The sequence below is a fragment of the Eleutherodactylus coqui genome, chromosome 1 (genome assembly GCF_035609145.1).
Source record: "Eleutherodactylus coqui strain aEleCoq1 chromosome 1, aEleCoq1.hap1, whole genome shotgun sequence".
In the NCBI taxonomy this organism is placed as follows: Eukaryota; Metazoa; Chordata; class Amphibia; order Anura; family Eleutherodactylidae; genus Eleutherodactylus; species Eleutherodactylus coqui.
Genome location: NC_089837.1, coordinates 528,862,819 through 528,889,459, shown reverse-complemented (window position 1 = coordinate 528,889,459; position 26,641 = coordinate 528,862,819). Strand labels below are relative to the sequence as shown.

The 26,641-nt window shown below is 51.7% G+C and overlaps 1 protein-coding gene across 1 annotated transcript; it reads left to right on the top strand.

Annotated features, from left to right (window-relative positions):
- The first annotated feature begins 506 nt into the window (after nucleotides 1-506).
- ATG16L2 (autophagy related 16 like 2) lies at nucleotides 507-26,641 on the top strand. The gene is made up of 18 exons (XM_066588381.1): nucleotides 507-672; nucleotides 8,124-8,220; nucleotides 8,498-8,588; nucleotides 8,742-8,815; nucleotides 10,003-10,245; nucleotides 10,366-10,431; nucleotides 12,303-12,401; nucleotides 14,053-14,115; nucleotides 14,426-14,528; nucleotides 16,370-16,475; nucleotides 16,743-16,813; nucleotides 17,596-17,664; nucleotides 18,288-18,408; nucleotides 22,177-22,282; nucleotides 23,248-23,397; nucleotides 23,478-23,525; nucleotides 25,272-25,373; nucleotides 26,147-26,641. Exons 1-18 carry the CDS (start codon nucleotides 543-545, stop codon nucleotides 26,238-26,240), a joined length of 1,833 nt encoding a protein of 610 aa, XP_066444478.1. The 5' UTR covers nucleotides 507-542; the 3' UTR covers nucleotides 26,241-26,641.

The following is a 26,641-nucleotide window of genomic DNA, read 5'->3' as shown; positions in this document are numbered from 1 at the left end:
TACTCCGGGACCCTCTCAGCTATATACTGTATACTCCGGGACCCTCTCAGCTATATACTGTATATTTCGGGACCCTCTCAGCTATATACTGTATACTCGGGGACCCTCTCAGCTATATACTGTATACTCGGGGACCCTCTCAGCTATATACTGTATCCTCCGGGACCCTCTCAGCTATATACTGTATACTCGGGGAGCCTCTCAGCTATATACTGTATACTCGGGGAGCCTCTCAGCTATATACTGTATACTCCGGGACCCTCTCAGCTATATACTGTATCCTCCGGGACCCTCTCGGGTATATACTGTATACTTTTTTTTCCACTGCGGAATATCTTGGCGACATACAAGTAAAGCCTATTCCCATTGCTCCGGGCCCCCCTCACACACGGAACACTCTGCAGCCCCCGGGAAGCCCCCGTCCTCTCACACTGCAGACCGGATGTCCCGGCTCTCCTCGGATACATTGTAACTCTCCTCGAGTCATGTGACTCGCGGGGCGGGGCTGCCGTGTGGCCCCGCCCCGTGTTGTGAAGTCCGGGATGCAGCGGGCAGCGGAGCGGAGAGCCCGTGGCTCCGGGGGGAAGGCGGCTTGGAAGCTGCACATCATCCGGCAGCTGCGGCACCGGGACCGCGCGCAGCATGGGGCCTTCCAGGAGCTCATCCAGTCCTGTGAGTGGGGGAGGGGCCGGGGGACCCCGTGTCCCTGCTGGGGGGATCAGTCGGGGCCACTTGTCCCTGCTGGGGGGATCAGTCGGGGCCACTTGTCCCTGCTGGGGGGATCAGTCGGGGCCACTTGTCCCTGCTGGGGGGATCAGTCGGGGCCACTTGTCCCTGCTGGGGGGATCAGTCGGGGCCACTTGTCCCTGCTGGGGGGGATCAGTCGGGGCCACTTGTCCCTGCTGGGGGGGATCAGTCGGGGCCACTTGTCCCTGCTGGGGGGATCAGTCGGGGCCACTTGTCCCTGCTGGGGGGATCAGTCGGGGCCACTTGTCCCTGCTGGGGGGATCAGTCGGGGCCACTTGTCCCTGCTGGGGGGATCAGTCGGGGCCACTTGTCCCTGCTGGGGGGGATCAGTCGGGGCCACTTGTCCCTGCTGGGGGGGATCAGTCGGGGCCACTTGTCCCTGCTGGGGGGGATCAGTCGGGGCCACTTGTCCCTGCTGGGGGGGATCAGTCGGGGCCACTTGTCCCTGCTGGGGGGGGATCAGTCGGGGCCACTTGTCCCTGCTGGGGGGGGATCAGTCGGGGCCACTTGTCCCTGCTGGGGGGATCAGTCGGGGCCACTTGTCCCTGCTGGGGGGATCAGTCGGGGCCACTTGTCCCTGCTGGGGGGATCAGTCGGGGCCACTTGTCCCTGCTGGGGGGATCAGTCGGGGCCACTTGTCCCTGCTGGGGGGGAGCAGTCGGGGCCACTTGTCCCTGCTGGGGGGGAGCAGTCGGGGCCACTTGTCCCTGCTGGGGGGGAGCAGTCGGGGCCACTTGTCCCTGCTGGGGGGGAGCAGTCGGGGCCACTTGTCCCTGCTGGGGGGGAGCAGTCGGGGCCACTTGTCCCTGCTGGGGGGAGCAGTCGGGGCCACTTGTCCCTGCTGGGGGGATCAGTCGGGGCCACTTGTCCCTGCTGGGGGGGATCAGTCGGGGCCACTTGTCCCTGCTGGGGGGGATCAGTCGGGGCCACTTGTCCCTGCTGGGGGGATCAGTCGGGGCCACTTGTCCCTGCTGGGGGGATCAGTCGGGGCCACTTGTCCCTGCTGGGGGGGAGCAGTCGGGGCCACCTGTCCCTGCTGGGGGGGAGCAGTCGGGGCCACCTGTCCCTGCTGGGGGGGAGCAGTCGGGGCCACCTGTCCCTGCTGGGGGGGAGCAGTCGGGGCCACCTGTCCCTGCTGGGGGGGAGCAGTCGGGGCCACCTGTCCCTGCTGGGGGGGAGCAGTCGGGGCCACCTGTCCCTGCTGGGGGGGAGCAGTCGGGGCCACCTGTCCCTGCTGGGGGGGATCAGTCGGGGCCACCTGTCCCTGCTGGGGGGGATCAGTCGGGGCCACCTGTCCCTGCTGGGGGGGATCAGTCGGGGCCACCTGTCCCTGCTGGGGGGAGCAGTCGGGGCCACCTGTCCCTGCTGGGGGGAGCAGTCGGGGCCACCTGTCACTGTGGGGGAAGCAGTCGGGGCCACCTGTCACTGTGGGGGAAGCAGTCGGGGCCACCTGTCACTGTGGGGGAAGCAGTCGGGGCCACCTGTCACTGTGGGGGGAGCAGTCGGGGCCACCTGTCACTGTGGGGGGAGCAGTCGGGGCCACCTGTCACTGTGGGGGGAGCAGTGATGAGGACCGCCAGGCAGCGACGGGGACCGCCATGTAGAGCCGGTCGCCGCCTGCGAGGGCCGCCAGGTAGAGCCGGTCGCCATCTGCAAGGACCGCCAGGTAGCGCTGGTTGCTAGGGACCGCCAGGTAGAGCCGGTCGCCATCTGTGAGGACCGCGAGGTAGAGCTGGTCGCCGTCTGCGAGGACCACCAGGGACCGTTAGGTAGCGCCGGTCGCTAGGGACCGCCAGGTAGGGCCGGTCACCATCTGCGACGACCAGCAGGTAGGGCCAGTCACCGTCTGCGAGGACTGCCAGGTAGAGCCGGTCGCCATCTGTGAGGACCGCCAGGTAGAGCCGGTCGCCATCTGTGAGGACCACCAGGTAGAGCCAGTCGCCATCTGTGAGGACCGCCGGGGACCCCTAGGTAGCGCGGGTCGCTAGGGACTGCCAGGTAGGGCCGGTCACCATCTGCGAGGGCCAGCAGGCAGGGCCGGTCGCAGGGGACTGCCAGGTAGAGGTGGTTGCTGTCTGTGAGGACGGCCAGGTCGTGCCGGCACCAGGGACTGCTGAGCGCTGCTTGGGGACTCCCTCCTAGTGATTGCCGTAGAGACAGGGCTGCTCTGCGCAGGGGGGTTTCTCCGTCAGGCCCCTCCTTAATCTTCCCGCCTTGTTATTGGTGGATTTCTTGCCCCTCTAGGGGGCGCCTGGGATCACACGCAGCCAATGACGGAACGTCAACTGTTAATCGCTCTCTTCTTGTTGGTTTTCTGCGCTCGCTGCGGCGCTGCCACTTATACCGCCAATGGCGGATTCTGGTTGGAATGAGCCGCCGGTGATCTGCCGGTATAAGCAGCCACGATCCCGCGGCGGCGCCATCCGCTCGTTCACGCCAGAATCGGCTTGTCTAGTACAACGCTGGGGCTTCACGGTGGCAAAACATCCAACACTGTCCTTTGTTTTCTATAGACAAAGGGGAGGAGCTTGGGTGATGAAGAGGCGGAGTCATAAAGTGCCATATCTGGACAAACCAGTTACTAGTGCCACTTCCTCTGAAGCATGTGCCCAGGCTGGATGAGCCGCTGTAGGACTACACATCCCAGCATGCACAGTGTAATGGCATGCTTGGAGTTGTAGTTCCCCAGCCGCCTGTCTCCTGTATGTCAGGGGTTAATGACCCCTCTCCTGGCTCCATCATTTTCTGCCCCTCTGGTCCTGACTATGAGTCAGCGGCTGCCAGGATGAGGAAGCTGCGGTAGATGAGGGCTGGAGTCGCCCTTAAAGGGACGGCAAGCTTGGAGTCTATTACCTCCATTTATCTGTTTCTGTGAATGCTTCCTATTGCTCTCTGTTATCAGTCACTTCAAGGTATAAAATCGAAGCAGCAAGGGTTATGGGCCCTTTAACGTCCCGTGGCCGTGTGATACCCGCGCCCCAATATGGGGAATGGCTGGATTTCTCCTTGAAATTGTTGGTATAAAAATCAAACTTTATTTATTTATTTTTTTTTTTTTGTTTCATTCTTAAAATTCGGACAGAAAACTTTGTTCTGCTCTTGGCTTGTTGTATACTCTAGTCACATCCAGAGCTGCACTCATAGTTGTGCTGCTTTCCTAATAGTTGTCAGTTTGCAGGAAGTTGCGCTGCTCTGCTGCCCCCTGCTGTACATTGTGGAAGGAGCTGCATCTGTCACAATCCAACGCAGCAGAGAATTGTGACTGCAGCTCTGGCTGTGAGTGGAGTGTAAGACCTGGGAATGGGGATGAACCGTGTCGGCGCTGCTGCATCAGTGTGTACCATGCGGGGTGCGTCTAGAGAAGGTTGGGGCTCCCCGTTATTTGTGGGGTTCGGTGTCAGCTGCACTTGGTGTTCAGACCTGAATGTGGGAGCCGCAGTCTGCTCAGAGCTGATCTGTTACCGTGTGATGAGCGGAGGCGAGATGTGGTTATTCAGTAACGGAGTGAAGTGCTGGGCTGTATCTAATCCTGTGTGATACTGTCTGCTGAGCCGTGTATCTAATCCTATCCTGTGTGATACTGTCTGCTGAGCTGTGTATCTAATCCTGTCCTGTGTGATACTGTCTGCTGAGCCGTGTATCTAATCCTGTCCTGTGTGATACTGTCTGCCGAGCCGTGTATCTAATCCTATCCTGTGTGATACTGTCTGCTGAGCTGTGTATCTAATCCTGTCCTGTGTGATACTGTCTGCTGAGCCGTGTATCTAATCCCATCATGTGTGATACTTTCTGCTGAGCCGTGTATCTAATCCTGTCCTGTGTGATACTGTCTGCTTAGCTGTGTATCTAATCCCGTCCTGTGTGATACTGTCTGCTTAGCTGTGTATCTAATCCCGTCCTGTGTGATACTGTCTGCTTAGCTGTGTATCTAATCCCATCCTGTGTGATACTGTCTGCTTAGCTGTGTATCTAATCCCATCCTGTGTGATACTGTCTGCTGAGCCGTGTATCTAATCCCTTCATGTGTGATACTGTCTGCTGAGCTGCTGTATCTAATCCTATCATGTGTGATACTGTCTGCTGAGCTGTGTATCTAATCCTATCATGTGTGATACTGTCTGCTGAGCCGTGTATCTAATCCTATCGTGTGATACTGTCTGCTGAGCCGTGTATCTAATCCTATCCTGTGTGATACTGTCTGCTAAGCTGTGTATCTAATCCTATCATGTCTGATACTGTCTGCTGAGCTGCCGTATCTAATCCTCTCCTGTGTGATACTGTCTGCTGAGCTGTGTATCTAATCCTATCCTGTGTGATACTGTCTGCTGAGCTGTGTATCTAATCCTCTCCTGTGTGATACTGTCTGCTGAGCCGTGTATCTAATCCTATCATGTCTGATACTGTCTGCTGAGCTGCTGTATCTAATCCTCTCCTGTGTGATACTGTCTGCGGAGCCATGTATCTAATCCTCTCCTGTGTGATACTGTCTGCGGAGCCATGTATCTAATCCTATCCTGTGTGATACTGCCTGCTGAGCTGTGTATCTAATCCTCTCCTGTGTGATACTGTCTGCGGAGCCGTGTATCTAATCCTCTCCTGTGTGATACTGTCTGCGGAGCCGTGTATCTAATCCTATCCTGTGTGATACTGTCTGCTGAGCTGTGTATCTAATCCTATCCTGTGTGATACTGTCTGCGGAGCCGTGTATCTAATCCTCTCCTGTGTGATACTGTCTGCGGAGCCGTGTATCTAATCCTCTCCTGTGTGATACTGTCTGCGGAGCCATGTATCTAATCCTATCCTGTGTGATACTGCCTGCTGAGCTGTGTATCTAATCCCATCATGTGTGATACTGTCTGCTGAGCTGTGTATCTAATCCTGTCCTGTGTGATACTGTCTGCTGAGCTGTGTATCTAATCCTATCCTGTGTGATACTGTCTGCTGAGCTGTGTATCTAATCCTATCCTGTGTGATACTGTCTGCTGAGCCGTGTATCTAATCCCATCATGCGTGATACTGTCTGCTGAGCCGTGTATCTAATCCTATCATGTCTGATACTGTCTGCTGAGCTGTGTATCTAATCCCTTCATGTCTGATACTGTCTGTTGAGCTGTGTATCTAATCCCTTCATGTCTGATACTGTCTGCTGAGCTGTGTATCTAATCCCTTCATGTCTGATACTGTCTGCTGAGCCGTGTATCTAATCCTATCCTGTGTGATACTGTCTGCTGAGCCGTGTATCTAATCCCATCATGTGTGATACTGTCTGCTGAGCCGTGTATCTAATCCCATCATGCGTGATACTGTCTGCTGAGCTGTGTATCTAATCCCTTCATGTCTGATACTGTCTGCTGAGCCGTGTATCTAATCCCTTCATGTCTGATACTGTCTGTTGAGCCGTGTATCTAATCCTATCCTGTGTGATACTGTCTGTTGAGCCGTGTATCTAATCCTATCCTGTGTGATACTATCTGCTGAAATGTGTATCTAATCCTATCCTGTGTGATACTGTCTGCTGAGCCGTGTATCTAATCCTATCCTGTGTGATACTGTCTGCTGAGCTGTGTATCTAATCCTATCCTGTGTGATACTGTCTGCTGAGCCGTGTATCTAATCCTATCATGTGTGATACTGTCTGCTGAGCTGTGTATCTAATCCCATCATGCGTGATACTGTGTGCTGAGCTGTGTATCTAATCCTATCCTGTGTGATACTGTCTGCTGAGCCGTGTATCTAATCCTCCCCTGTATGATACGGTCTGCTGAGCTGTGTATCTAATCCTATCCTGTGTGATACTGTCTGCTGAGCCGTGTATCTAATCCTATCCTGTGTGATACTGTCTGCTGAGCCGTGTATCTAATCCCATCCTGTGTGATAATGTCTGCTGAGCCGTGTATCTAATCCCATCCTGTGTGATAATGTCTGCTGAGTCGTGTATCTAATCCCATCCTGTGTGATACTGTCTGCTGAGCCGTGTATCTAATCCCATCCTGTGTGATAATGTCTGCTGAGTCGTGTATCTAATCCCATCCTGTGTGATACTGTCTGCTGAGCCGTGTATCTAATCCCATCCTGTGTGATACTGTCTGCTGAGCTGTGTATCTAATCCTATCCTGTGTGATAATGTCTGCTGAGTCGTGTATCTAAGCGTCTATTGTCCGCAGTCACGGCGTCCTCGTGGTGATGTCGTTGGTATAATTGACCGCAGTATGATGGGATTACGTGTAATTTGATTATGCGCGTTATATAAATGGCGCCGTTGTGGGTACCGCACCGCGCCCTGCGCCTCCTGACCGCGGTATACACGGTATCCGTAACGCTCAGTGTTTGCTTATCATGCAGACATCGGTATTTGCGGGTCCGGCTATGAGCGCCCCGGCTTCTCGCTCCGTGGAATCCCCCGTACATTTCCTGCGGTCGCCGCGTCCGCTCGCAGCGCTGATGTTAGCTGGGTGATAACCGTGCGGCCGCGGTTATGGCTCCTCTAGGACTGGCGGCAATAAGCAGCCCTGGCCTTGACCTTCTACTTCTGGCGGGTGGGGGGAGGGGTGACGGGCGGAACGGGGGCTGCAATGTCCATCCCAATCTGGGGTAGAGGTTGAGTAAGCAGGACTCCGCGTTGCGCCAATCGCTGCGTGTTGTACGGATGCGGCTTGTGATCCTGCATACCTTATGGGTGTCATACGGGGGACCCTCCGAGCGCCGCGCACCCCGAAGGACAGGAACGTGTTCTGTAAGGTTCCATTCTCCTCTTCTCGCCCGTGTCGGTCTTCACTGCCGTTCTGTCATTCTGTTCATGAAGCAGAAGATGAGGAGGAGCAGATTAGGAAGTGTCAGAAAATAAGGATTTATTGATTTGGTCCCCGGGGCTACTTGATTTGGTTGCCAGATTAGTGGAGGTTCTGGATTAGCGGCTCTGTAGTAGCGGATTAGCGGGGGTTCTAGATTAGCGGTTCTTTAGTAGCGGTTCTTTAGTAGCGGGTAGAGCGGGGGTTCTGGATTAGCGGTTCTTTAGTAGTGGGTTAGCGGGGGTTCTGGATTAGCGGTTCTGTAGTAACAGGTTGATGGCGGTTCTGTAGTAGAGATTTTGCAGGTTAGCGGGGGTTCTGGATTAGCGGTTCTGTAGTAGTGGGTTAGTGGGGGTTCTGTAGTAGTGGGTTAGTGGGGGTTCTGTAGTAGTGGTTTAGCGGGGGTTCTGGATTAGCGGTTCTGCAGGGGATCAGTGATGTTTCTGCACAGGGTGATAATGATTGGCTGTCTGTGTAGCCTCTCTTCTCCCGGCCCCCCAGGCACACTGACTTGGGGGTCTCCGGACCCCTGGGGTGACTTCTGACATTTTTTTATTTTGATGTTTTTTTGTTTGTTTTTTTTTCTAGATAATAAACTTTTGGAAAAATCCGTTATTCTGAAGGATCTGACAGAGAAAATACAAACTGAGCCGGTGATGTCACCACGGAGCCGCCCCCCCGCCAGGTGGGTGCAGACCGCGGGGGCCGACAGATGCAGGACCATCATAGGCGGGCAGACCTTGTACTCCTCACAGGATACAGAAGTGCCTGGGGGCCAAACTGTAGCTGGGCCCTGCCGCGCGCTGTAGCTGGGCCCTGCCGCGCGCTGTAGCTGGGCCCTGCCGCGCGCTGTAGCTGGGCCCTGCCGCGCGCGATGCATCTCCCATCAGGAATATTGCAGCTCGGTGGCTCCCCCTAGTGTCCTGTTGGTTGCTGAGTGTCTCCCTTGTTGTGTTGTGCAGGGTCCCTCCGGATGCGCCGCTGCTCGCTGGCTCGGAAGCTCCTCCCACACTACAGGAGCAGATCTCTGCGTTCCGAGACTACAATGGAGAGGTAAGCGCACACCGAGCCCCCCGATCTGTGCGCCCCATGTGATATACAGCGTTATCCTCCGGGGGGGGGGGGGGGGGTTACTCTGATAGTCTGGAATGTCTGATAATCCGCCGCTGCTCGTTTCTGTGTGAGGTGACCTTGTTGTATTTGCAGTTGGCGGTTCAAGCCTGCGAGCTGAAGAAGGGCGTGCAGGAGCGCGACGAGGAGCTGCAGAAGCAGAAGTCCAGGTGCGTCGTCAGCGTAGACCCCGGGGGCTCCCCCAGAATGCATCTGGTATCAGCAGGCAGCACCCCAACGCTCAGGATGTCCCCCTGAGCGCCATTATCGCCCATCCACAGAACTGCCAGCGATCCTGAGAATGGCGCACCCTGAATAGAGCGGCGGGGCGTGTGCTCAAGCGTTGTGCCATTCACTTCTACGGAGGGAGATCTGTGGGTTCAGCAGGCATCCTCCGTCCTGTAGAACGGAATGGAGCAGTGGTCATGTATGCAGACCACCAGTCCATGTAGGGTCACGGGGGGTCCCGGTGGCGGTCAGAGCCTCAACCTCAGGGGCGTACATAGAACCGATGGGGCCATACTGGAATTCTGAATTGGGTCGTCCGTCCCTCCCCCTCCCCACATTGTTGTGTGTAAACGCTCCCATCTTTCACTCTTCGGCTGAATGATGATTTTTAAGTGAGCATAAAATCCATTGTTCCGCCAGAGAGAAGATAACAGACCGCACGCTGTGATTCTCCATTGTATTCAGCTTGCAGCCCTGCAGAACAAAGGATCTGAATGCAGAGAACAGACCACCTGCTCTTCTCTGCATACAGCTCTGGAGGCTCGTTTACATGCGAATGAAAGTAATAAGCTGCTAATGGACATTAGTGTCCATTAGATTTTGAGTGATTGTTTTGCATCAACTGCTATCTTTGAACGATTATCTCTGCGTGTAAATGGGCCTTTATGCTATCCCCAGACGGGACCGCCTGCAGGAAATGGTAGTTTCTGTGGAAGCGAAGTAGAATTTTGAATGCAGCTCTGGATGTGACTTGAGAATAAAACATGGTTTTGCTCAACATACGTAAAGCAAAGTGTTGACAGAGTTAGTCGGGATGCCTCAGCCTCCTGTCCCATCAGAGTCTGAGACTGCTGCTCTGCCCCTCTTTCCATTCTTTACACTGCAGCTCTGCTCCATAAGGGCACAGCTATGACTCCTGACTCCAGCTTGGCTACATTGTTGGAGTCTGAAGTAGTTTGAAATTAACCTCATCTGATCAGACTGCTGTTTTGTCCGTCCCCCATGCTTTACACTGCAGCTCTGCCTTGTTCCAGCTGATATTGGCACACAGTGCTGTTGTGGGCTGGGTGTGGCGGGTTACCGGAGGATGTGTCATCCTGATGACTTCTTGCTCTCTTCTTCCCCCCAGCATCTCCTTCCTCTCTACCTTGGTGGATGATCACCAACGGCAGTGTGAGTGCCTGGAGAACGAGATGGTCCGATTGGTCTGCTCCAATGACGACCTGAAGGAGGACTACGACCAACTGCTGACCCGTCGCCGCCTACTGGACCGGCAACTGCACGATGCTGCGGAGAAACAGCGGGAGCTCCTTGAGTCGTTGACCAAGAAGAAAGCGATGGAGGCGGAACAGCAGAACAACTTCAATGAGAGGTGGGCGCTGAGCTGTCATGTGACCCCAGATGGGGGTCAGCTCCTTGTCGGGGTCACCCTGCTCACCGTTGGGTTGTAGTCACACTATTTACATACTCCGGATTTCTTTTCTTTGTGCAGGAGGAAGGAGGAGATCTGGAGGCGCGTTGTCAAAAAAGCCTTACACAAGTCGGTCAGCGCTGAAGCGTGAGTAGGCGGAGAGGAGAACCCGTGATCTGCCCAAAATGCTTTTTATTTTTGTGCCTCAGCTGCAGTTTTTCGGTATTAAGTCTTTTGCTTTACTTATGTTATACTCTAGTCACACGCAGAGCTGCATTCACAACTCTGCTGTTGACTTTCAGGCAGTAGGAGCTGATGCCTCACTGCTGCCCTCTGCTGGTTCACTCTTTGTTTTGAAAGAGTGTTGGAAAAAAAGCTGTGCGGTGTGGGTTTCCATTAAAGATTAAGTCATGCCTCTTAACCCACCGAATCCCACCTGCACTGCTGTCTACTCCTACACAGTAATAGTGCCCCTTTACAACACCTTCATCTGTCATAACATAAGTACGGCACCAGAACCGAGCTCATAACATAAGTACGGCACCAGAACTGAGCTCATAACATAAGTACGGCACCAGAACTGAGCTCATAACATAAGTACGGCACCAGAACTGAGCTCATAACATAAGTACGGCACCAGAACTGAGCTCATAACATAAGTACGGCACCAGAACCGAGCTCATAACATAAGTACGGCACCAGAACCGAGCTCATAACATAAGTACGGCACCAGAACCGAGCTCATAACATAAGTACGGCACCAGAACTGAGCTCATAACATAAGTACGGCACCAGAACTGAGCTCATAACATAAGTACGGCACCAGAACTGAGCTCATAACATAAGTACGGCACCAGAACTGAGCTCATAACATAAGTACGGCACCAGAACTGAGCTCATAACATAAGTACGGCACCAGAACTGAGCTCATAACATAAGTACGGCACCAGAACTGAGCTCATAACATAAGTACGGCACCAGAACTGAGCTCATAACATAAGTACGGCACCAGAACTAATCTCATAACATAAGTACGGCACCAGAACTGAGCTCATAACATAAGTACGGCACCAGAACTGAGCTCATAACATAAGTACGGCACCAGAACCGAGCTCATAACATAAGTACGGCACCAGAACCGAGCTCATAGGAATCTCTTGATCGATGTACGTTTCTGCATCATTGATGGCTGCACCTACTGAAGTGTTCCCTGATGCCTATCATTGTAGGTTGGAGTCTGATGATTCCTCTTGTCCGTGTGTTGGCCTCCCGTTCTCCGGTCTGCGTCGGTCGTGCTGTAAGGACCTTATATGTCGGTTTTGCTCCAGTGTGTCCAGCTGAGGTTTTCAGACGTGTCCCATAGATCACACATTGTATAAGCCTCTGTATATAGTATAAGAGAAGGAGGGGCTAATGTTATGTGGGCGGGGCTACCCACAACTTTGCTCATTTCTCTTTGCCCCTCACTGTTCCAGTGGTCAAGTGAGGAGTTGGAGGATTCCTGGGTTTGAAAGGTTGGAGCTGTAATACTGTATTATTGCCCATTTGCAGTGTTGCCCCCTTGTGGTAACTTAGTGACATGTGATTGCAGTAGACCCTGGTGATTGATGCAAGGGTCAGTCTGAAAACCTCTGCTATATGGTGGATGTGGGCCGGTCATCTACAAATGGGGGACTGCGGGTCCGTGGTTCATGTAACAGGCCAGTGATTCTCACAGAACTCTGGAAGTATCTGGAAGATTGGCTACTTTACAGCCAGAGCCTCGTTACCCACAATCCCAAAGAAATGCACAAACACCGCAAAACGCATCTGCCCGGTTTGTCCATGACGGCCCTCTCTACACTGGTCACATGACGGGAGTAATGGAAACAGTTCTTTGTTTGGATGATAGTTTTGCATGGTGTTTGTTCACTGACTCACAAGGATGACATCACATGCGGGTTTAGTGGATAAATGCTTACGATCTGAGAACAATTACATATCACGGGTAATTACTTGGCGTTTGTTTCTGGTTACAGAGATCTTCGTCACCAGCGCTGCCTGGATTTACGTGACTCTACAAGCCTGGTGCTGTCCAGGAGCCATGAAAAAGAGAAAACCTGCCCCAGGAAGCCCAGGTAACTGGAAAACCTAAGCAGAAACCAGAAAACTACCAAGAAACTACTATAATACTGCCCCTATATACAAGAATATAACTACTATAATACTGCCCCCTATGTACAAAAATATAACTACTATACTACTGCGCCCTATGTACAAGAATATAACTACTATAATACTGCCCTCTATGTACAAGAGTATAACTACTATAATACTGCTTTATATGTACAAGAATATAACTACTATAATACTGCCCCCTATGTACAAGAATATAACTACTGTAATACTGCCCCCTATGTACAAGAATATAACTACTATAATACTGTCCCCTATGTACAAGAATATAACTACTATAATACTGCCCCCTATGTACAAGACTATAACTACTATAATACTGCATCCTATGTACAAGAATATAACTACTATAATACTGCCCCCTATGTACAAGACTATAACTACTATAATACTGCATCCTATGTACAAGAATATAACTACTATAATACTGCCCCCTATGTACAAGAATATAACTACTATAATACTGCTCCTATGTACAAGAATATAACTACTATAATACTGCCTCCTATGTACAAGAATATAACTACTATAATACTGCCCCTATGTACAAGAATATAACTACTATAATACTGCCCCCTATGTACAAGAATATAACTACTATAATACTGCCCCCTATGTACAAGAATATAACTACTATAATACTGCTCCCTATGTACAAGAATATAACTACTATAATACTGCTCCCTATGTACAAGAATATAACTACTATAATACTGCCCCCTATGTACAAGAATATAACTACTATAATACTGCTCCTATGTACAAGAATATAACTACTATAATACTGCCTCCTATGTACAAGAATATAACTACTATAATACTGCTCCCTATGTACAAGAATATAACTACTATAATACTGCCCCCTATGTACAAGAATATAACTACTATAATACTGCTCCTATATACAAGAATATAACTACTATAATACTGCCCCCTATGTACAAGAATATAACTACTAGAATACTGCCCCCTATGTACAAGAATATAACTACTATAATACTGCTCCCTATGTACAAGAATATAACTACTATAATACTGCCCCCTATGTACAAGAATATAACTACTATAATACTGCTCCTATATACAAGAATATAACTACTATAATACTGCCCCCTATGTACAAGAATATAACTACTAGAATACTGCCCCCTATGTACAAGAATATAACTACTATAATACTGCTCCCTATGTACAAGAATATAACTACTATAATACTGCCCCCTATGTACAAGAATATAACTACTATAATACTGCCCCCTATATACAAGAATATAACTACTATAATACTGCCCCCCTATGTACAAGAACATAACTACCATAATACTGCTCCTATGTACAAGAACATAACTACCATAATACTGCTCCTATATACAAGAATATAACTACTATAATACTGCCCCCTATGTACAAGAATATAACTACTATAATACTGCCCCCTATGTACAAGAATACAACTACTATAATAGTGCCTCCTATGTACAAGAATATGACTACTATAATACTGCCCCCTGTGGAGATAAGCACACATTGTATATTTGCAGGTAATATCTGATGGTATACTCAGGCGCCTTCCTCTTGTTCCTTGTATTTCAGGTCTCAGTCTATGATTTCTTTAGGGCCTTCTAAGTTAATGGGAGCGTTGCGGAGTTGGTTTGAGTGAGTATGCCCTATGTGTGAGTACTGTGTATTGCGGTCTACTTGTAGGCGTTGCAGTGTGGTAGTGATGCCTTCTCTGAGCAGTCTTCTACGCGGCGAAGAATCTGGTGGGCATGCAGAGCTGAGATCCTTCGTTGTTGGCATTCATGGGTTGGAGCCATGACGGGACCCTCATTACTCATCGTACCCTAATGGGCACTTTGTAGGAGGCTTCTGGGGGCAGTTAATACCCCTTTATAAATGTCGGCTAAGCACGCTGTGCCTCGTCGGTGACTCTTTGATTGGTGAAACCTTGTATCATCCTCCACAGTTTTGGGAAGCGGCCAGATGATTGCAGTCCGGATGATGACTGGTGTCGTCCTTCCTCAGTGTGCGTTATCTGCTGCCTACCCAGAAGAGCTCTGTACAGCAAGGTAAGACCACCAGACTGTTATACATAGATATTAGAAGTCCCCATATGTTCCTCTCATGCTATATAGATCAAGGCATCACTTACTTGTGAATGGAGACAGAATCGGTGTCTGTGAGACGTTATCTGAGCATTTTAGAGGGGAAGGAGTGTTTTCCTTATCAGGTCCTACAGATCTTTATACCTTGTGCTGCTCCTGAGTTACATCCTGTATTATACCCCAGAGCTGCACTCACTATTCTGCTGGTGGAGTCACTGTATACATACATTACTTATCCTGTACTGCTCCTGAGTTACATCCTGTATTATACCCCAGAGCTGCACTCACTATTCTGCTGGTGGAGTCACTGTGTACATACATTACTTACCCTGTGCTGATCCTGAGTTACATCCTGTATTATGCCCCAGAGCTGCACTCACTATTCTGCTTGTGGAGTCACTGTGTACATACATTACTTATCCTGTACTGATCCTGAGTTACAGCCTGTATTATACTCCAGAGCTGCACTCACTATTCTGCTGGTGGAGTCACTGTGTATATACATTACTTATCCTGTGCTGATCCTGAGTTACATCCTGTATTATACTCCAGAGCTGCACTCACTATTCTGCTGGTGGAGTCACTGTGTACATACATTACTTATCCTGTACTGACCCTGAGTTACATCCTGTATTATACTCCAGGGCTGCACTCACTATTCTGCTGGTGGAGTCACTGTGTACATACATTACTTATCCTGTACCGCTCCTGAGTTACATCCTGTATTATACTCCAGAGCTGCACTCACTATTCTGCTGATGGAGTCACTGTGTACATACATTACTTATCCTGTACTGACCCTGAGTTACATCCTGTATTATATTCCAGGGCTGCACTCACTATTCTGCTGGTGGAGTCACTGTGTACATACATTACTTATCCTGTACTGACCCTGAGTTACATCCTGTATTATACTCCAGGGCTGCACTCACTATTCTGCTGGTGGAGTCACTGTGTACATACATTACTTATCCTGTACTGACCCTGAGTTACATCCTGTATTATACTCCAGGGCTGCACTCACTATTCTGCTGGTGGAGTCACTGTGTACATACATTACTTATCCTGTACTGATCCTGAGTTACATCCTGTATTATCCTCCAGAGCTGCACTCACTATTCTGCTGATGGAGTCACTGTGTACATACATTACTTATCCTGTACTGACCCTGAGTTACATCCTGTATTATACTCCAGAGCTGCACTCACTATTCTGCTGGTGGAGTCACTGTGTACATACATTACTTATCCTGTACTGATCCTGAGTTACATCCTGTATTATACTCCAGAGCTGCACTCACTAGTCTACTAGTGGAGTCACTGTGTATATACATTACTTATCCTTACTGCTCCTGAGTTACATCCTGTATTATACTCCAGAGCTGCACTCACTATTCTGCTGGTGGAGTCACTGTGTACATACATTACTTATCCTGTACTGCTCCTGAGTTACATTCTGTATTATACCCCAGAGCTGCACTCACTATTCTGCTGGTGGAGTCACTGTGTACATACATTACTTATCCTGTACTGACCCTGAGTTACATCCTGTATTATACTCCAGAGCTGCACTCACTATTCTGCTGGTGAAGTCACTGTGTACATACATTACTTATCCTGTACTGCTCCTGAGTTACGTCCTGTATTATACTGCAGAGCTGCACTCACTATTCTGCTGCTGGTGTCACAGTGTACATACATTACTGATCCTGAGTTACATCCTGTATTATACTCCAGAGCTGCACTCACTATTCTGCTGTTCTCTAGATTCGCTGGCTCTTTCTGATTGTTCTATATGTATTTCAGGAGGTTCATGATTCTGAAATTCATGCGGTCAAGTTCAGTCCTAATTCCAAGATGGTGGCCACGGGAGGAGCAGACCGGGTGGTTAAGATTTGGGACGTTGTTGGAGGTGAGGAGAAACACCTGGAGTAGAGAGAATTTGCAATCTGAGCTCCGCCCCCAGGTGATGGGCGTGTCCTTCCATATCTATATTACCTGGGGTGTAATAAACCTGTTGTATAACATCCCCTGGTCATGTGACCCCTGTATCGGGGGCGGTTGGGTCGGCAGTGACTGGAGTCGTTCTCTACATCCTCCCTGGTTACTTCTATTTAAAGTGTCTGCATTAGATGTCACCCTTCAAGGACTGACATTCGGGGTCTTCCCTCCCCTACAGGTCAGCTGCAGTGCCAGCAGGTGCTGCACGGGTGTAACGGAGGAATCACCAGCATCGAGTTTGACTCTTCGGTATGTATGTCACTATTGCTCCCTGTTATCAGCCATTGCAGGCTGGGAATCCACTAATGGAAGGTTACGGACACTGTGTTTGACCGGGGGTCCTATAAGCGGGCAGTGTAGAGTTCAGCCAATGCAAAATAAGTCTTCACAGGAAGTTACCAAGTGGTGTCAAAAGTATGTGCCCCCCTGCCGCTTAGTGCCTAGAAGTGAGGAAGGGGTGGTAATGACAATGTAGGATGATGTCGCCCTTCTGCCTGGGTCACAGTCCTGGCAGGTCAGTCCTTCAGCGGGGGCCACAAGAGGTCACAGAGTCGGGTAGCGAAGCGCGTGAGAACCGAATCAGGTGGAGCTAGGTGGTTGGGGGTCTCCATGGCTGGGATCATTCTGCTCAATGCCAGGAGGAAGCTGGAGAGTTGAAAAGCCGCCAACGTTACTCTGAAGTAGTGGAGGCGGGTTCTGTGGAGGGATCTGGGTTTGGCAGATGCCAGGATGTGCCGGAGGAGCGATGGTCACCGCTGGCCGGTCCATACAGACATCGTGTCCCGCCCTCCTCGCGCGGCTGACGCCTCGTTATCCTGCAGGTGAAGTGGCGGCAATGAGGGGGGTGATGTAATGAGCCAATGAGTGAGACCATATGATGTACAGGGAGGGGGCACATACTTCTGATTATGTAATCTAGCTCCTATAGGTGGCAGCAGAGGACCCTGTAAGGGGCTCATTTGTATCTGGGGGGCGCAGGATGTGATGAGTTTTGGGGGTCTCATTGTATCCCTTTCTCCTGTGTGTTTCAGGGGGCGCAGGTCTTGGCCGCCTCGTTCGATGGATCGGCTCATCTGTGGAAACTGGACAGTAAATCCAGCGTACGTCTCCTCTTGTGGGTCCTTGTGCAGTGAGTTGTCTATTATATCCATGCCCGGGTAGCCGGGGGTCTCATAGCCTGGTGGTCCGGGCAGGTTGGCGCTGCCCTGTGGTCAGTGACTAAAGGTCTTCAGCTTTATAATATGCTTAGTATATCAGTTGTTCACAGGCATGAAGATCTCTGCTTGCTGCCAGTGAATGTTCTCACCAATAGAACATGCTTGAACTGGATACATTGTAACAAAACCTCTGCGCTGACCAAAGAAGCCCCAGTTTGAGGTGTTTTTTTATACCAAGTTCTGACAGGCAGTCGGTCACCACAGCTCAGCTGATCGGCACCATCGTGGGGGATGGGCACTTGGAACCCCTAAATACTGATCGGGGAGTCTAAGGGTTAACCGCTGTGCCCGGCGATCACTAGGAGCGTCTGATCTACTTATCTGCCGCAGACGTAACGGCGCGCCACCTTCTGCCACAATCCGCCATTTTTATCTGGGAGCATTAATTTTTTGTCTGACTGTAGAGCGTTGCGGCTGCAGCTGTAGTTACCGCGGGGCCCCTGTTCTGAGGGTTTTGGGGCCCCCGTATGTGATATTGACATCTGACTCCTTCTGTTGCCCTCCAGGACACGCTGACCGGGCACATGGGGAAGGTCACCGCTGCCAGGTTCAAGATGTCGCCGTACCGAGCGGTCACCAGCAGCATGGACAGGACCATCAAGGAGTGGGATCTACATAAAGCAGCCTGTAGGTGGCGCACATTCCCCTATACAATACATCTAGGCAGGCTGCGGCTTGGCTGAGGGGCTAACACTTGGGCCTGTGATGTCATCATTGTGTCCCCCACCCCAGGATCGCCCCTCTCCCGCTCCATAGCATTCCCTGGTCACATGATATGACTTTCCAGATAGCGGGCTTCTGCTCTTAAAGGTGTTGGACCAGAATATAAAGTTATCCGCCATCCTGGGGGGAACGTGCTGATTGGTGAGCTTATCACCGCTGAGACCCCACCCTTCTGGAGGTAGGGACTCCCGTGTCTCACTGTCCTGTTACTGCGCAGGTCGCTTCTCCCCCACGCAGTGATGTTGGTATGATTGGCGCATTGGCCGAGTGTATGCGGTCAGCACTGCATCAGTGGGGCGGATGGAAATGGCGGCCCACAAGCCGGTGTCTCAGTATGGAGCACAACCAGCGCTCCGTTCAGCCTCCTCCCCCACAGTGGGGGTGCAGTATCCCCACAATGAGGAGGATGGGGGGGGCACGGGACCCCCATTCTTGGGATCAGCAGAGGTTTGCATGGGGAGACCCCCACAGACAGCTAGTTCCTCCCCATCCTGTGGATCTTCTGTGGCCGGTGGATCCCTTGTAGTTGTGGTCCAACCTCTTTTACTGCATTAGGTCCCTTCTGATTGGTGGTTGGATCTGTACCCCTCAGTGACGCCCCCTATTTAGGTCCGGAGGACACAAGATTATCCTTTCTTTTTTTAAACTTTCATCTGCACTTTTCAGAAGCCACAGTTTTGTCCATCTTTGGGGCGCGGCCGCGCGGGGCTCGTGGTTTGAACTTTCACAGTTGTTTTTTTCTTTGCCGGGGTCAGTTCCGCTGTCCTGTTTTTTTTAACCGTTAATCACGCAGCATAAATGGCGTTTTGTTTTCCGCGGCGCGGGACGGTTCTGACAATACCAGAATTAGATTTATTTTTTTAGGTTTTTCCACTTTTGCACAATAAACATTTAAAAAAAATAAAAATTATGTATCCTAGAATTTTACTGGCTTATTACGGCAGCGATCTACCGCCAGCGAATCACGCCGCTATGGAAAGCGCCGGCCCCGTGTCCACGAGCGGGGAATCATTGCAATTCTCCGCTCGCGGCCGGCATTTCGCAGCATGCGGTCAGCCTATCTGTCAGACAGACCTGTGGAGATCCCTCTGCCGGTTCCTACTCCCGGGCGGCGGCTCCCACGGCGGCAATTCGCTGCAAGATACCGCAACGCCCGTGGACGGGGGCTGACCATTGACTGTCTGCGTGGATTTTTTTTTCCAATCTGCTGGGCCCTAGACTGCCCCGGGGCCCCTAAGAGCAGCTTGTTGATGCCTTGTTGCCTCAGGAGGTCCTCAGATTCTTGGCCTCTAGTGATTCTCGCCGCTCGCTGGATCTGACTTGGGCGGAATATTAAAAGACCAAAAAATGAATAGAAAATGATTATCAAAAGGAAACAGTTTCCTGCGCTGTAATTGGTTGCTGTTTGTTGTGCTGCTGCGCTGTGATTGGTTGCTGTTTACTTGCTGCTGCGCTGTGATTGGTTGCTGTTTACTTGCTGCTGCGCTGTGATTGGTTGCTGTTTGCTGTGCCGCTGCGCTTGTGATTGGTTGCTGTGCCGCTGCGCTGTGATTGGTTGCTGTTTACTTGCTGCTGCGCTGTGATTGGTTGCTGTTTGCTGTGCTGCTGCGCTGTGATTGGTTGCTGTTTGCTGTGCCGCTGCGCTGTAATTGGTTGCTGTGCCGCTGCGCTGTGATTGGTTGCTGTTTACTTGCTGCTGCGCTGTGATTGGTTGCTGTTTGCTGTGCTGCTGCGCTGTCATTGGTTGCTGTTTGCTGTGCTGCTGCGCTGTGATTGGTTGCTATTTGCTATACTGCTGTGTGTGGTTACTGTTTCCTATACTGCTGCGCTGTGATTGGTTGCTGTTTGCTGTGCTGCTGCGCTGTGATTGGTTGCTGTTTGCTGTGCTGCTGCGCTGTGATTGGTTGCTGTTTGCTGTGCCGCTGCGCTTATGATTGGTTGCTGTGCCGCTGCGCTGTGATTGGTTGCTGTTTACTTGCTGCTGCGCTGTGATTGGTTGCTGTTTGCTATGCTGCTGCGCTGTGATTGGTTGCTGTTTGCTGTGCCGCTGCGCTGTAATTGGTTGCTGTGCCGCTGCGCTGTGATTGGTTGCTGTTTACTTGCTGCTGCGCTGTGATTGGTTGCTGTTTGCTGTGCTGCTGCGCTGTGATTGGTTGCTGTTTGCTGTGCCGCTGCGCTGTGATTGGTTGCTGTTTGCTGTGCCGCTGCGCTGTGATTGGTTGCTGTGCCGCTGCGCTGTGATTGTTTGCTGTGCCGCTGCGCTGTGATTGTTTGCTGTGCCGCTGCGCTGTGATTGTTTGCTGTGCCGCTGCGCTGTGATTGGTTGCTGTGCCGCTGCGCTGTGATTGGTTGCTGTGCCGCTGCGCTGTGATTGGTTGCTGTTTGTTGTGCTGCTGCGCTGTGATTGGTTGCTGTTTACTTGCTGCTGCGCTGTGATTGGTTGCTGTTTGCTGTGCTGCTGCGCTGTGATTGGTTGCTGTTTGCTGTGCCGCTGCGCTTGTGATTGGTTGCTGTGCCGCTGCGCTGTAATTGGTTGCTGTGCCGCTGCACTGTGATTGGTTGCTGTGCCGCTGCACTGTGATTGGTTGCTGTGCCGCTGCGCTGTGATTGGTTGCTGTGCTGCTGCGCTGTGATTGGTTGCTGTTTGCCGTGCCGCTGCGCTGTGATTGGTTGCTGTTTGCCGTGCCGCTGCGCTGTGATTGGTTGCTGTTTGCCGCGCCGCTGCGCTGTGATTGGTTGCGGTTTGCCGCGCCGCTGCGCTGTGATTGGTTGCGGTTTGCCGCGCCGCTGCGCTGTGTTTGGTTGCGGTTTGCCGCGCCGCTGCGCTGTGATTGGTTGCGGTTTGCCGCGCCGCTGCGCTGTGATTGGTTGCTACGGGCAACACAGATTTTCTTTAAACTCTCCATGTTAATGTGTCCTTGGTTTGAGTCCTTGTCCCGCGGGTGTCCCTGCCAGCTTAAAAACCACATTCGTATGGCAACGCCCTCTGCCCTCACGCGTCTGCCCGTCTGTGTAGGCATCGCTTATGATGTGCATCGCCTCACCGCACCGGCGGCAGAGCGAAGGTGCGCCTGCGCATCACCACATACAGCGTAGCGCCATCCGCCCTCGGGTTATTGGTACATTTTGGGGTACATGTGGCTTTTTTGATAACTTTTACTCTGCTGTTTGGAGGTGAAATGAACTAAACCAGCGCATTTTGGCTGCATTTCGCGCTCGCCTCCCTCCGTGAACCCTCTACTTACCGCGATCAGCATTGCTTGCAGCGTATAAGGGGTTAACAGCGGGGATAGCTGTTCTCACTGATCCCCGCCGTTGCAGCAGGGGGACAGCTGTCAGTTCTGTCCGGCTCCCGCTGAGGAGTGCGCGCCGTTCATAGGATGTAAATGGGGGTTCTTCCCCTTTAACCCCTTCCCTCCCCGCTGCATCCAGTGCCCAGTTAGTGCCATGCTTTGCCAGTTGGCCATACATCTCCCCCACCTCACCCCTGCTATGCTCCATATCTGGTAGTACCCGTTCCATGCCTCCATCTGCCATATCTGGTAGTACCCGTTCCATGCCTCCATCTGCCATATCTGGTAGTACCCGTTCCATGCCTCCATCTGCCATATCTGGTAGTACCCGTTCCATGTCTCGCCCGTCTGGTTACACATTTGTGGTCCCCCCTTGCAGGTATCCGCTCCATCGTGGTGCCCTCGTACTGCAGTGACGTCGTCTGCTCCGATTCCTACATGATCAGCGGCCACCACGACAAGAAGATTCGCTTCTGGGACAGCAGGTAACAGAGCCGCCATGACTGCAACCCCACAAGAGCTGTACAAGATAAGGCAACCAGAGTTACTCTAGTCACATCCAGAGCTGCATGAACATCTGCTTGCCTGCTACTGTGACATCGCATGAGGCGGTGACTTACCGGTATAAACACTACATCTCCCACAATGCACGGCAGCGGAGCTTGTTCTGGTGGACCCGGAGCTGCCGAGGAGAATGGAGAACTGTGAGGGTTTGCAAACAGAAAGCAACTTGGAAACAAACAGCATTGCAAATGCAGCTTTGGATGTGGCTAGAGTATAAGATGGGTAGCAGCAGGGTTGTTTGCTGTAGCTTTGAAGGTGACCATAAGTTTAAGACATTAGCAGCTCAGTTGTGGCTGCAGCTTTGGATGTGACTGAGTATAAGACCTCTAACACCCAGGTTGTGGCTGCAGCTTTGGATTTGACTAGAGTAGCTAATCTAATGTAGCAGCAGAGTTGTGGTTTCAGATTTGAATGGGATTTGTAAGCAGCAGGGGTATGGATGCAGCTTTAGAAGTGACTAGAGTGGATTACATGTAGCAGAGTGGTTGTGGCTGCAGCTTTGAATGTGACATAAGCATAAGACATTATGGAGCAGCAGCGTCGTGGCTGCATCTTTGGAGGTGACTAGAGTATAAAACATGAAGAAAAGGATTTTTCTTCTTAAAGGGACATTAGCCTAAAAAAAGGTAATCTATCAGTCTGCGGGGGAACCTCCAGTAGTCTTGTAGTTTCCTCTGGTTTCTAGTAAAGGGGGTGGGACTTGAGTAAGGAGGAGGAGCTTTGTTCTGCTTGGTGCCATTTGCAGTAACTTCTACCTTCTCCTAACTATGGGCAATGTGCACCCCCGGGGTAACTATCAGTCCTCTGCTGGGGCAAATGCCAGGTTGTCAGGATTTTCTGGACTGTGAGATGCCGGACTACAGGAATGACGTGTTGTGGTCCTCAGGTCCCGGGTTTTAATCCGCGAGGTGACGCTGGAGGAGAAGGTGACGTCTCTGTTCATGGAGCCGGAGCAGAGGCAGCTGCTGAGCTGCTCCAGGGACGACGTGCTCCGCCTGATAGACCTGCGGATGGGCAGCGTCCTCCTGACGTTCAGGTATTGGCTGTGATGTCATGCGTCGTGTGTGATGTCATCCTTTATAACACCTGTAGTAATAATCTCTCCTCGTTGCACAGAGCTGATGGTTTCAAATGTGGCTGCGACTGGAACAAGGCGATTCTGAGGTGAGCGCCATGTGAAAGGGGGGGTGGAAGGCCACCAATGGCTCTGTGGTCCCAAGAGCTTACAGTCAGACTCAGCGGAGGTTTTATCACTACTTAGAACTTTATAATTAGAGAGGAGCCACCTGAACCTCTAGAACCCGTCCAAAACTCGGTCTGGCTATAACCCGAACTTCCATCAGTTTGCTTCTGTCGAAATCCCTAACACAAGTACTGAGCGCAGTCCGAGTCCTGAAAGAGGAAGGTGCTGCTTTATTGGATGTGGCTCGGGGGTTCGCACTGGTACCTTGCAGTTCTGGGCTCCTAGGTTCAAATCCCACCAAGGACAATATATACATGGACGTTAAAAAACTCCATACAGATGTTGTCCTCAGTCACATGTGAACCTAAAACCCCAGCACTGCAAGGCCGCAGCTCTAACCACTGAGCCACCAAGCTGCTTCTTCCTTCCTCCTCCTCCTTCTTCTCTGTCCTAGGAAGAAGAGGAGAATCTTCTTCTTTCCTGCCCCTTCCTTTCTTTTCCTTCTACTCCTCAACCTGCGAAGGAGGAGGAAGAAAGAAGTCTGGATGAGGCACGGGACCCCAGGCAGCACGGGACGCATCGGACGATAAGACGCCGGAAAATAGGGAAAAAATATTTTGAACTCGACTAGGGACAGCGCAGGGGATCGTGCCGGGCGACAGAGCAGAGGAGCAGCAGAGCTCTGACACAGGGGCGCTTGTTCGGCAGGAGGGAGGGAAGAAGCCAATTGGTGGAGACGGAGAAGCACCATTAGTTCCCGCTGGCGCTCACCACTAGAGATGAGCGAACCTACTCGGCCACGCCCCTTTTTCGCCCGAGCGTCGCGATTTTCGAGTACTTCCGTACTCGGGCGAAAAGATTCGGGGGGCGCTGTGGGTGAGTGGGGGGTTGCAGCGGGGAGTGGGGGGGGAGGGGGAAGGGAGAGAGAGAGGGCTCCCCCCTGCTACCCCCCGCTCCGCCACGCCGTCCCCCGGCGCCCCCCCAAGTTTCTTTGCTGATGTCACGTATTTCGGCGCGTTCTCTTTATAAGACGCAGCATCTTTTTTCTCCCACTTTGGGAGGAAGAAAAGTGCGTCTTATAAAGCGGAAAATACGGTCCATGTGGAAATCGGTTATTAAGAAGCGAACGGGGTGGGGCGGTAAGGAGGTGAAGGGGTAGATGTCAAGTGCGATAAGCATGGTGGAATGTGTGGGGTCCATAGGGAGAGGCGGGGACTGGGTCAGGGGATCTAGTATGCCCCCTGAAGGGGTGAGTTTTTAAGGCGCGTCTGAAGTTCCGTGCGTCGGGGATTGTCCGGATGCCTTGGGGTAGAGCGTTCCAGAGGATGGGTGCAGCTCTGGTGAAGTCCTGGAGGGGAGCATGTGAGGTTCGTACTAGAGGGCTGTTTATTCTGCAAGGTAGCAGTGCTAACCACTGAGCCGCCTCCGTCTCCTGCATGTTTTTTGGTGTTCACTATTTGTTTTAGGGCTTTTTATGAATTTTCAGTTTGAACCAATTCGGATCGACTGAACTTTCTGCCAAACCAACCAAACTTTTTCAAAGTTTGCTCATCTCTACTTCTGTCATTATCAGGGAGAGGCGGGTGGCAAGTGGTGCCACCGCTCCTCTATGGGTTACCACCCAGCTTTCCCTGACTCCTGAATGGCGCACCTGCTGGTCATTCAGGGAGACTGCAGCCAGAAGGAAGTTGGCGACGACCCATGATGCCGCTCTTATGTCTCTGCAGCCCAGATGCCACCTACAGTATGTCCGGCTCCTCCGATGGGACCATCTTCATCTGGAACACACAGACAGGACTTCTGGAGCGGAGTCTGAGCGGAGAGCACCGGTGAGCGGCGTGATAATATCATGTATCCTCTAGCCCCATTCAGAGCTGCGGTCACAGCTGTAGTTATATCATCTCCAATTCTCCAGTCACATCCAGAGCTGCCTCCTTGCTACCACTTGGAACAGCATTTGAATCTCAGATGATGGCTTATAATGCAGTGCATTCTTGGAAATAGGGGGACAACATGCTTAGATGCTTGCAGACATTGAATCAGCAGGGGGTGCTATCCACATAGGAACAGGGAATTACTTAGACTGATTGGGGGGTAGAGGGGGCGGGTGTTTCTTGCTCTTCTTGAGCAACACTTTAGTCAGCTTCTCTCAGCTTTAAATGGCTGATAACAGCGAACAACAGATTGCTTTTCACTGTGCATCACCTTGAGATGGGCTGCAGTAGTATCTGTATCTTGGATGGGTTTGATGTGCAGCAGTACCTCTCCTCACCACCAGAGTGCGCACGAACTCTGCAGGAAATTCGTCATTTTTCTCTCCGTGTTATCGCTGGATCGTTGCGCTGCGGTTAAGGGAGGGGGAGGGGATGATCGCTGCCGCTGTCCTTGGGGGGAGGTGAGGATGGGGGGTTCTGGTGGGCGCTGAGTTCTTACACTAGATTAATCCAATGGTTTGTAGCCATCCAGACAATCGCCTCATCCGCGATATATACGGGCGAGCGCGATATTGGTCAGAAAAAGTGAATTTCTCCATGTTGACTGTAGCTGTAAGAAGCCCCGCAGCACAGAGTATTTCAGGCTGACCTTCTCTCTCGCTCTGCAGTGCGGCGGTGAACGCGGTGGCCTGGTCCGTGTCCGGCGAGTATGTGGTCAGTGTGGACCGAGGAAGGAAGGCCGTCCTGTGGTGTGAATACTGAGCGGACAAGGGAATGGTGGCTGCGCAGTGGGAGGAGTCTGACAGCTAACGCCTACCAACCTATGGTTACTTCTGAAGCTCGGCCGGCGGCGCCCACGGAGCCGGTGAAATCCTACGTACTGTCCTCGACAATGGGAGGAGAGACGGAGCGCACAACGGATCCTGCGCCGGAAACGGGAACAGCTGTCTGCGACCGTTAGTGTCACTGATGTAGCAGAGCCGAGGTGGCGGCTGCACTGTTCTATATGTACTTGGATATAATCCTACAGAAACTGTTACATAGGACTGCGGGCGCCATAACGAGCAAGACAAACGGGAGAACCTTGGATACAGATACATGTGACCGACAGTCCCATGTAACACCACAGATAACACTCTGAGGACAGATAATGCAGGAGACAT

What these genes read in the sequence shown, in the direction of transcription:
- ATG16L2 (XM_066588381.1), top strand. Translation starts at nt 543, where the DNA reads ATGCAGCGGGCAGCGGAGCGGAGAGCCCGTGGCTCCGGGGGGAAGGCG. An exon ending in CGGAGCCGCCCCCCCGCCAG is followed by an intron (nt 8,221 to 8,497) that starts GTGGGTGCAGAC and finishes TGTGTTGTGCAG; the next exon opens with GGTCCCTCCGGATGCGCCGC. An exon ending in AACTGGACAGTAAATCCAGC is followed by an intron (nt 17,665 to 18,287) that starts GTACGTCTCCTC and finishes GTTGCCCTCCAG; the next exon opens with GACACGCTGACCGGGCACAT.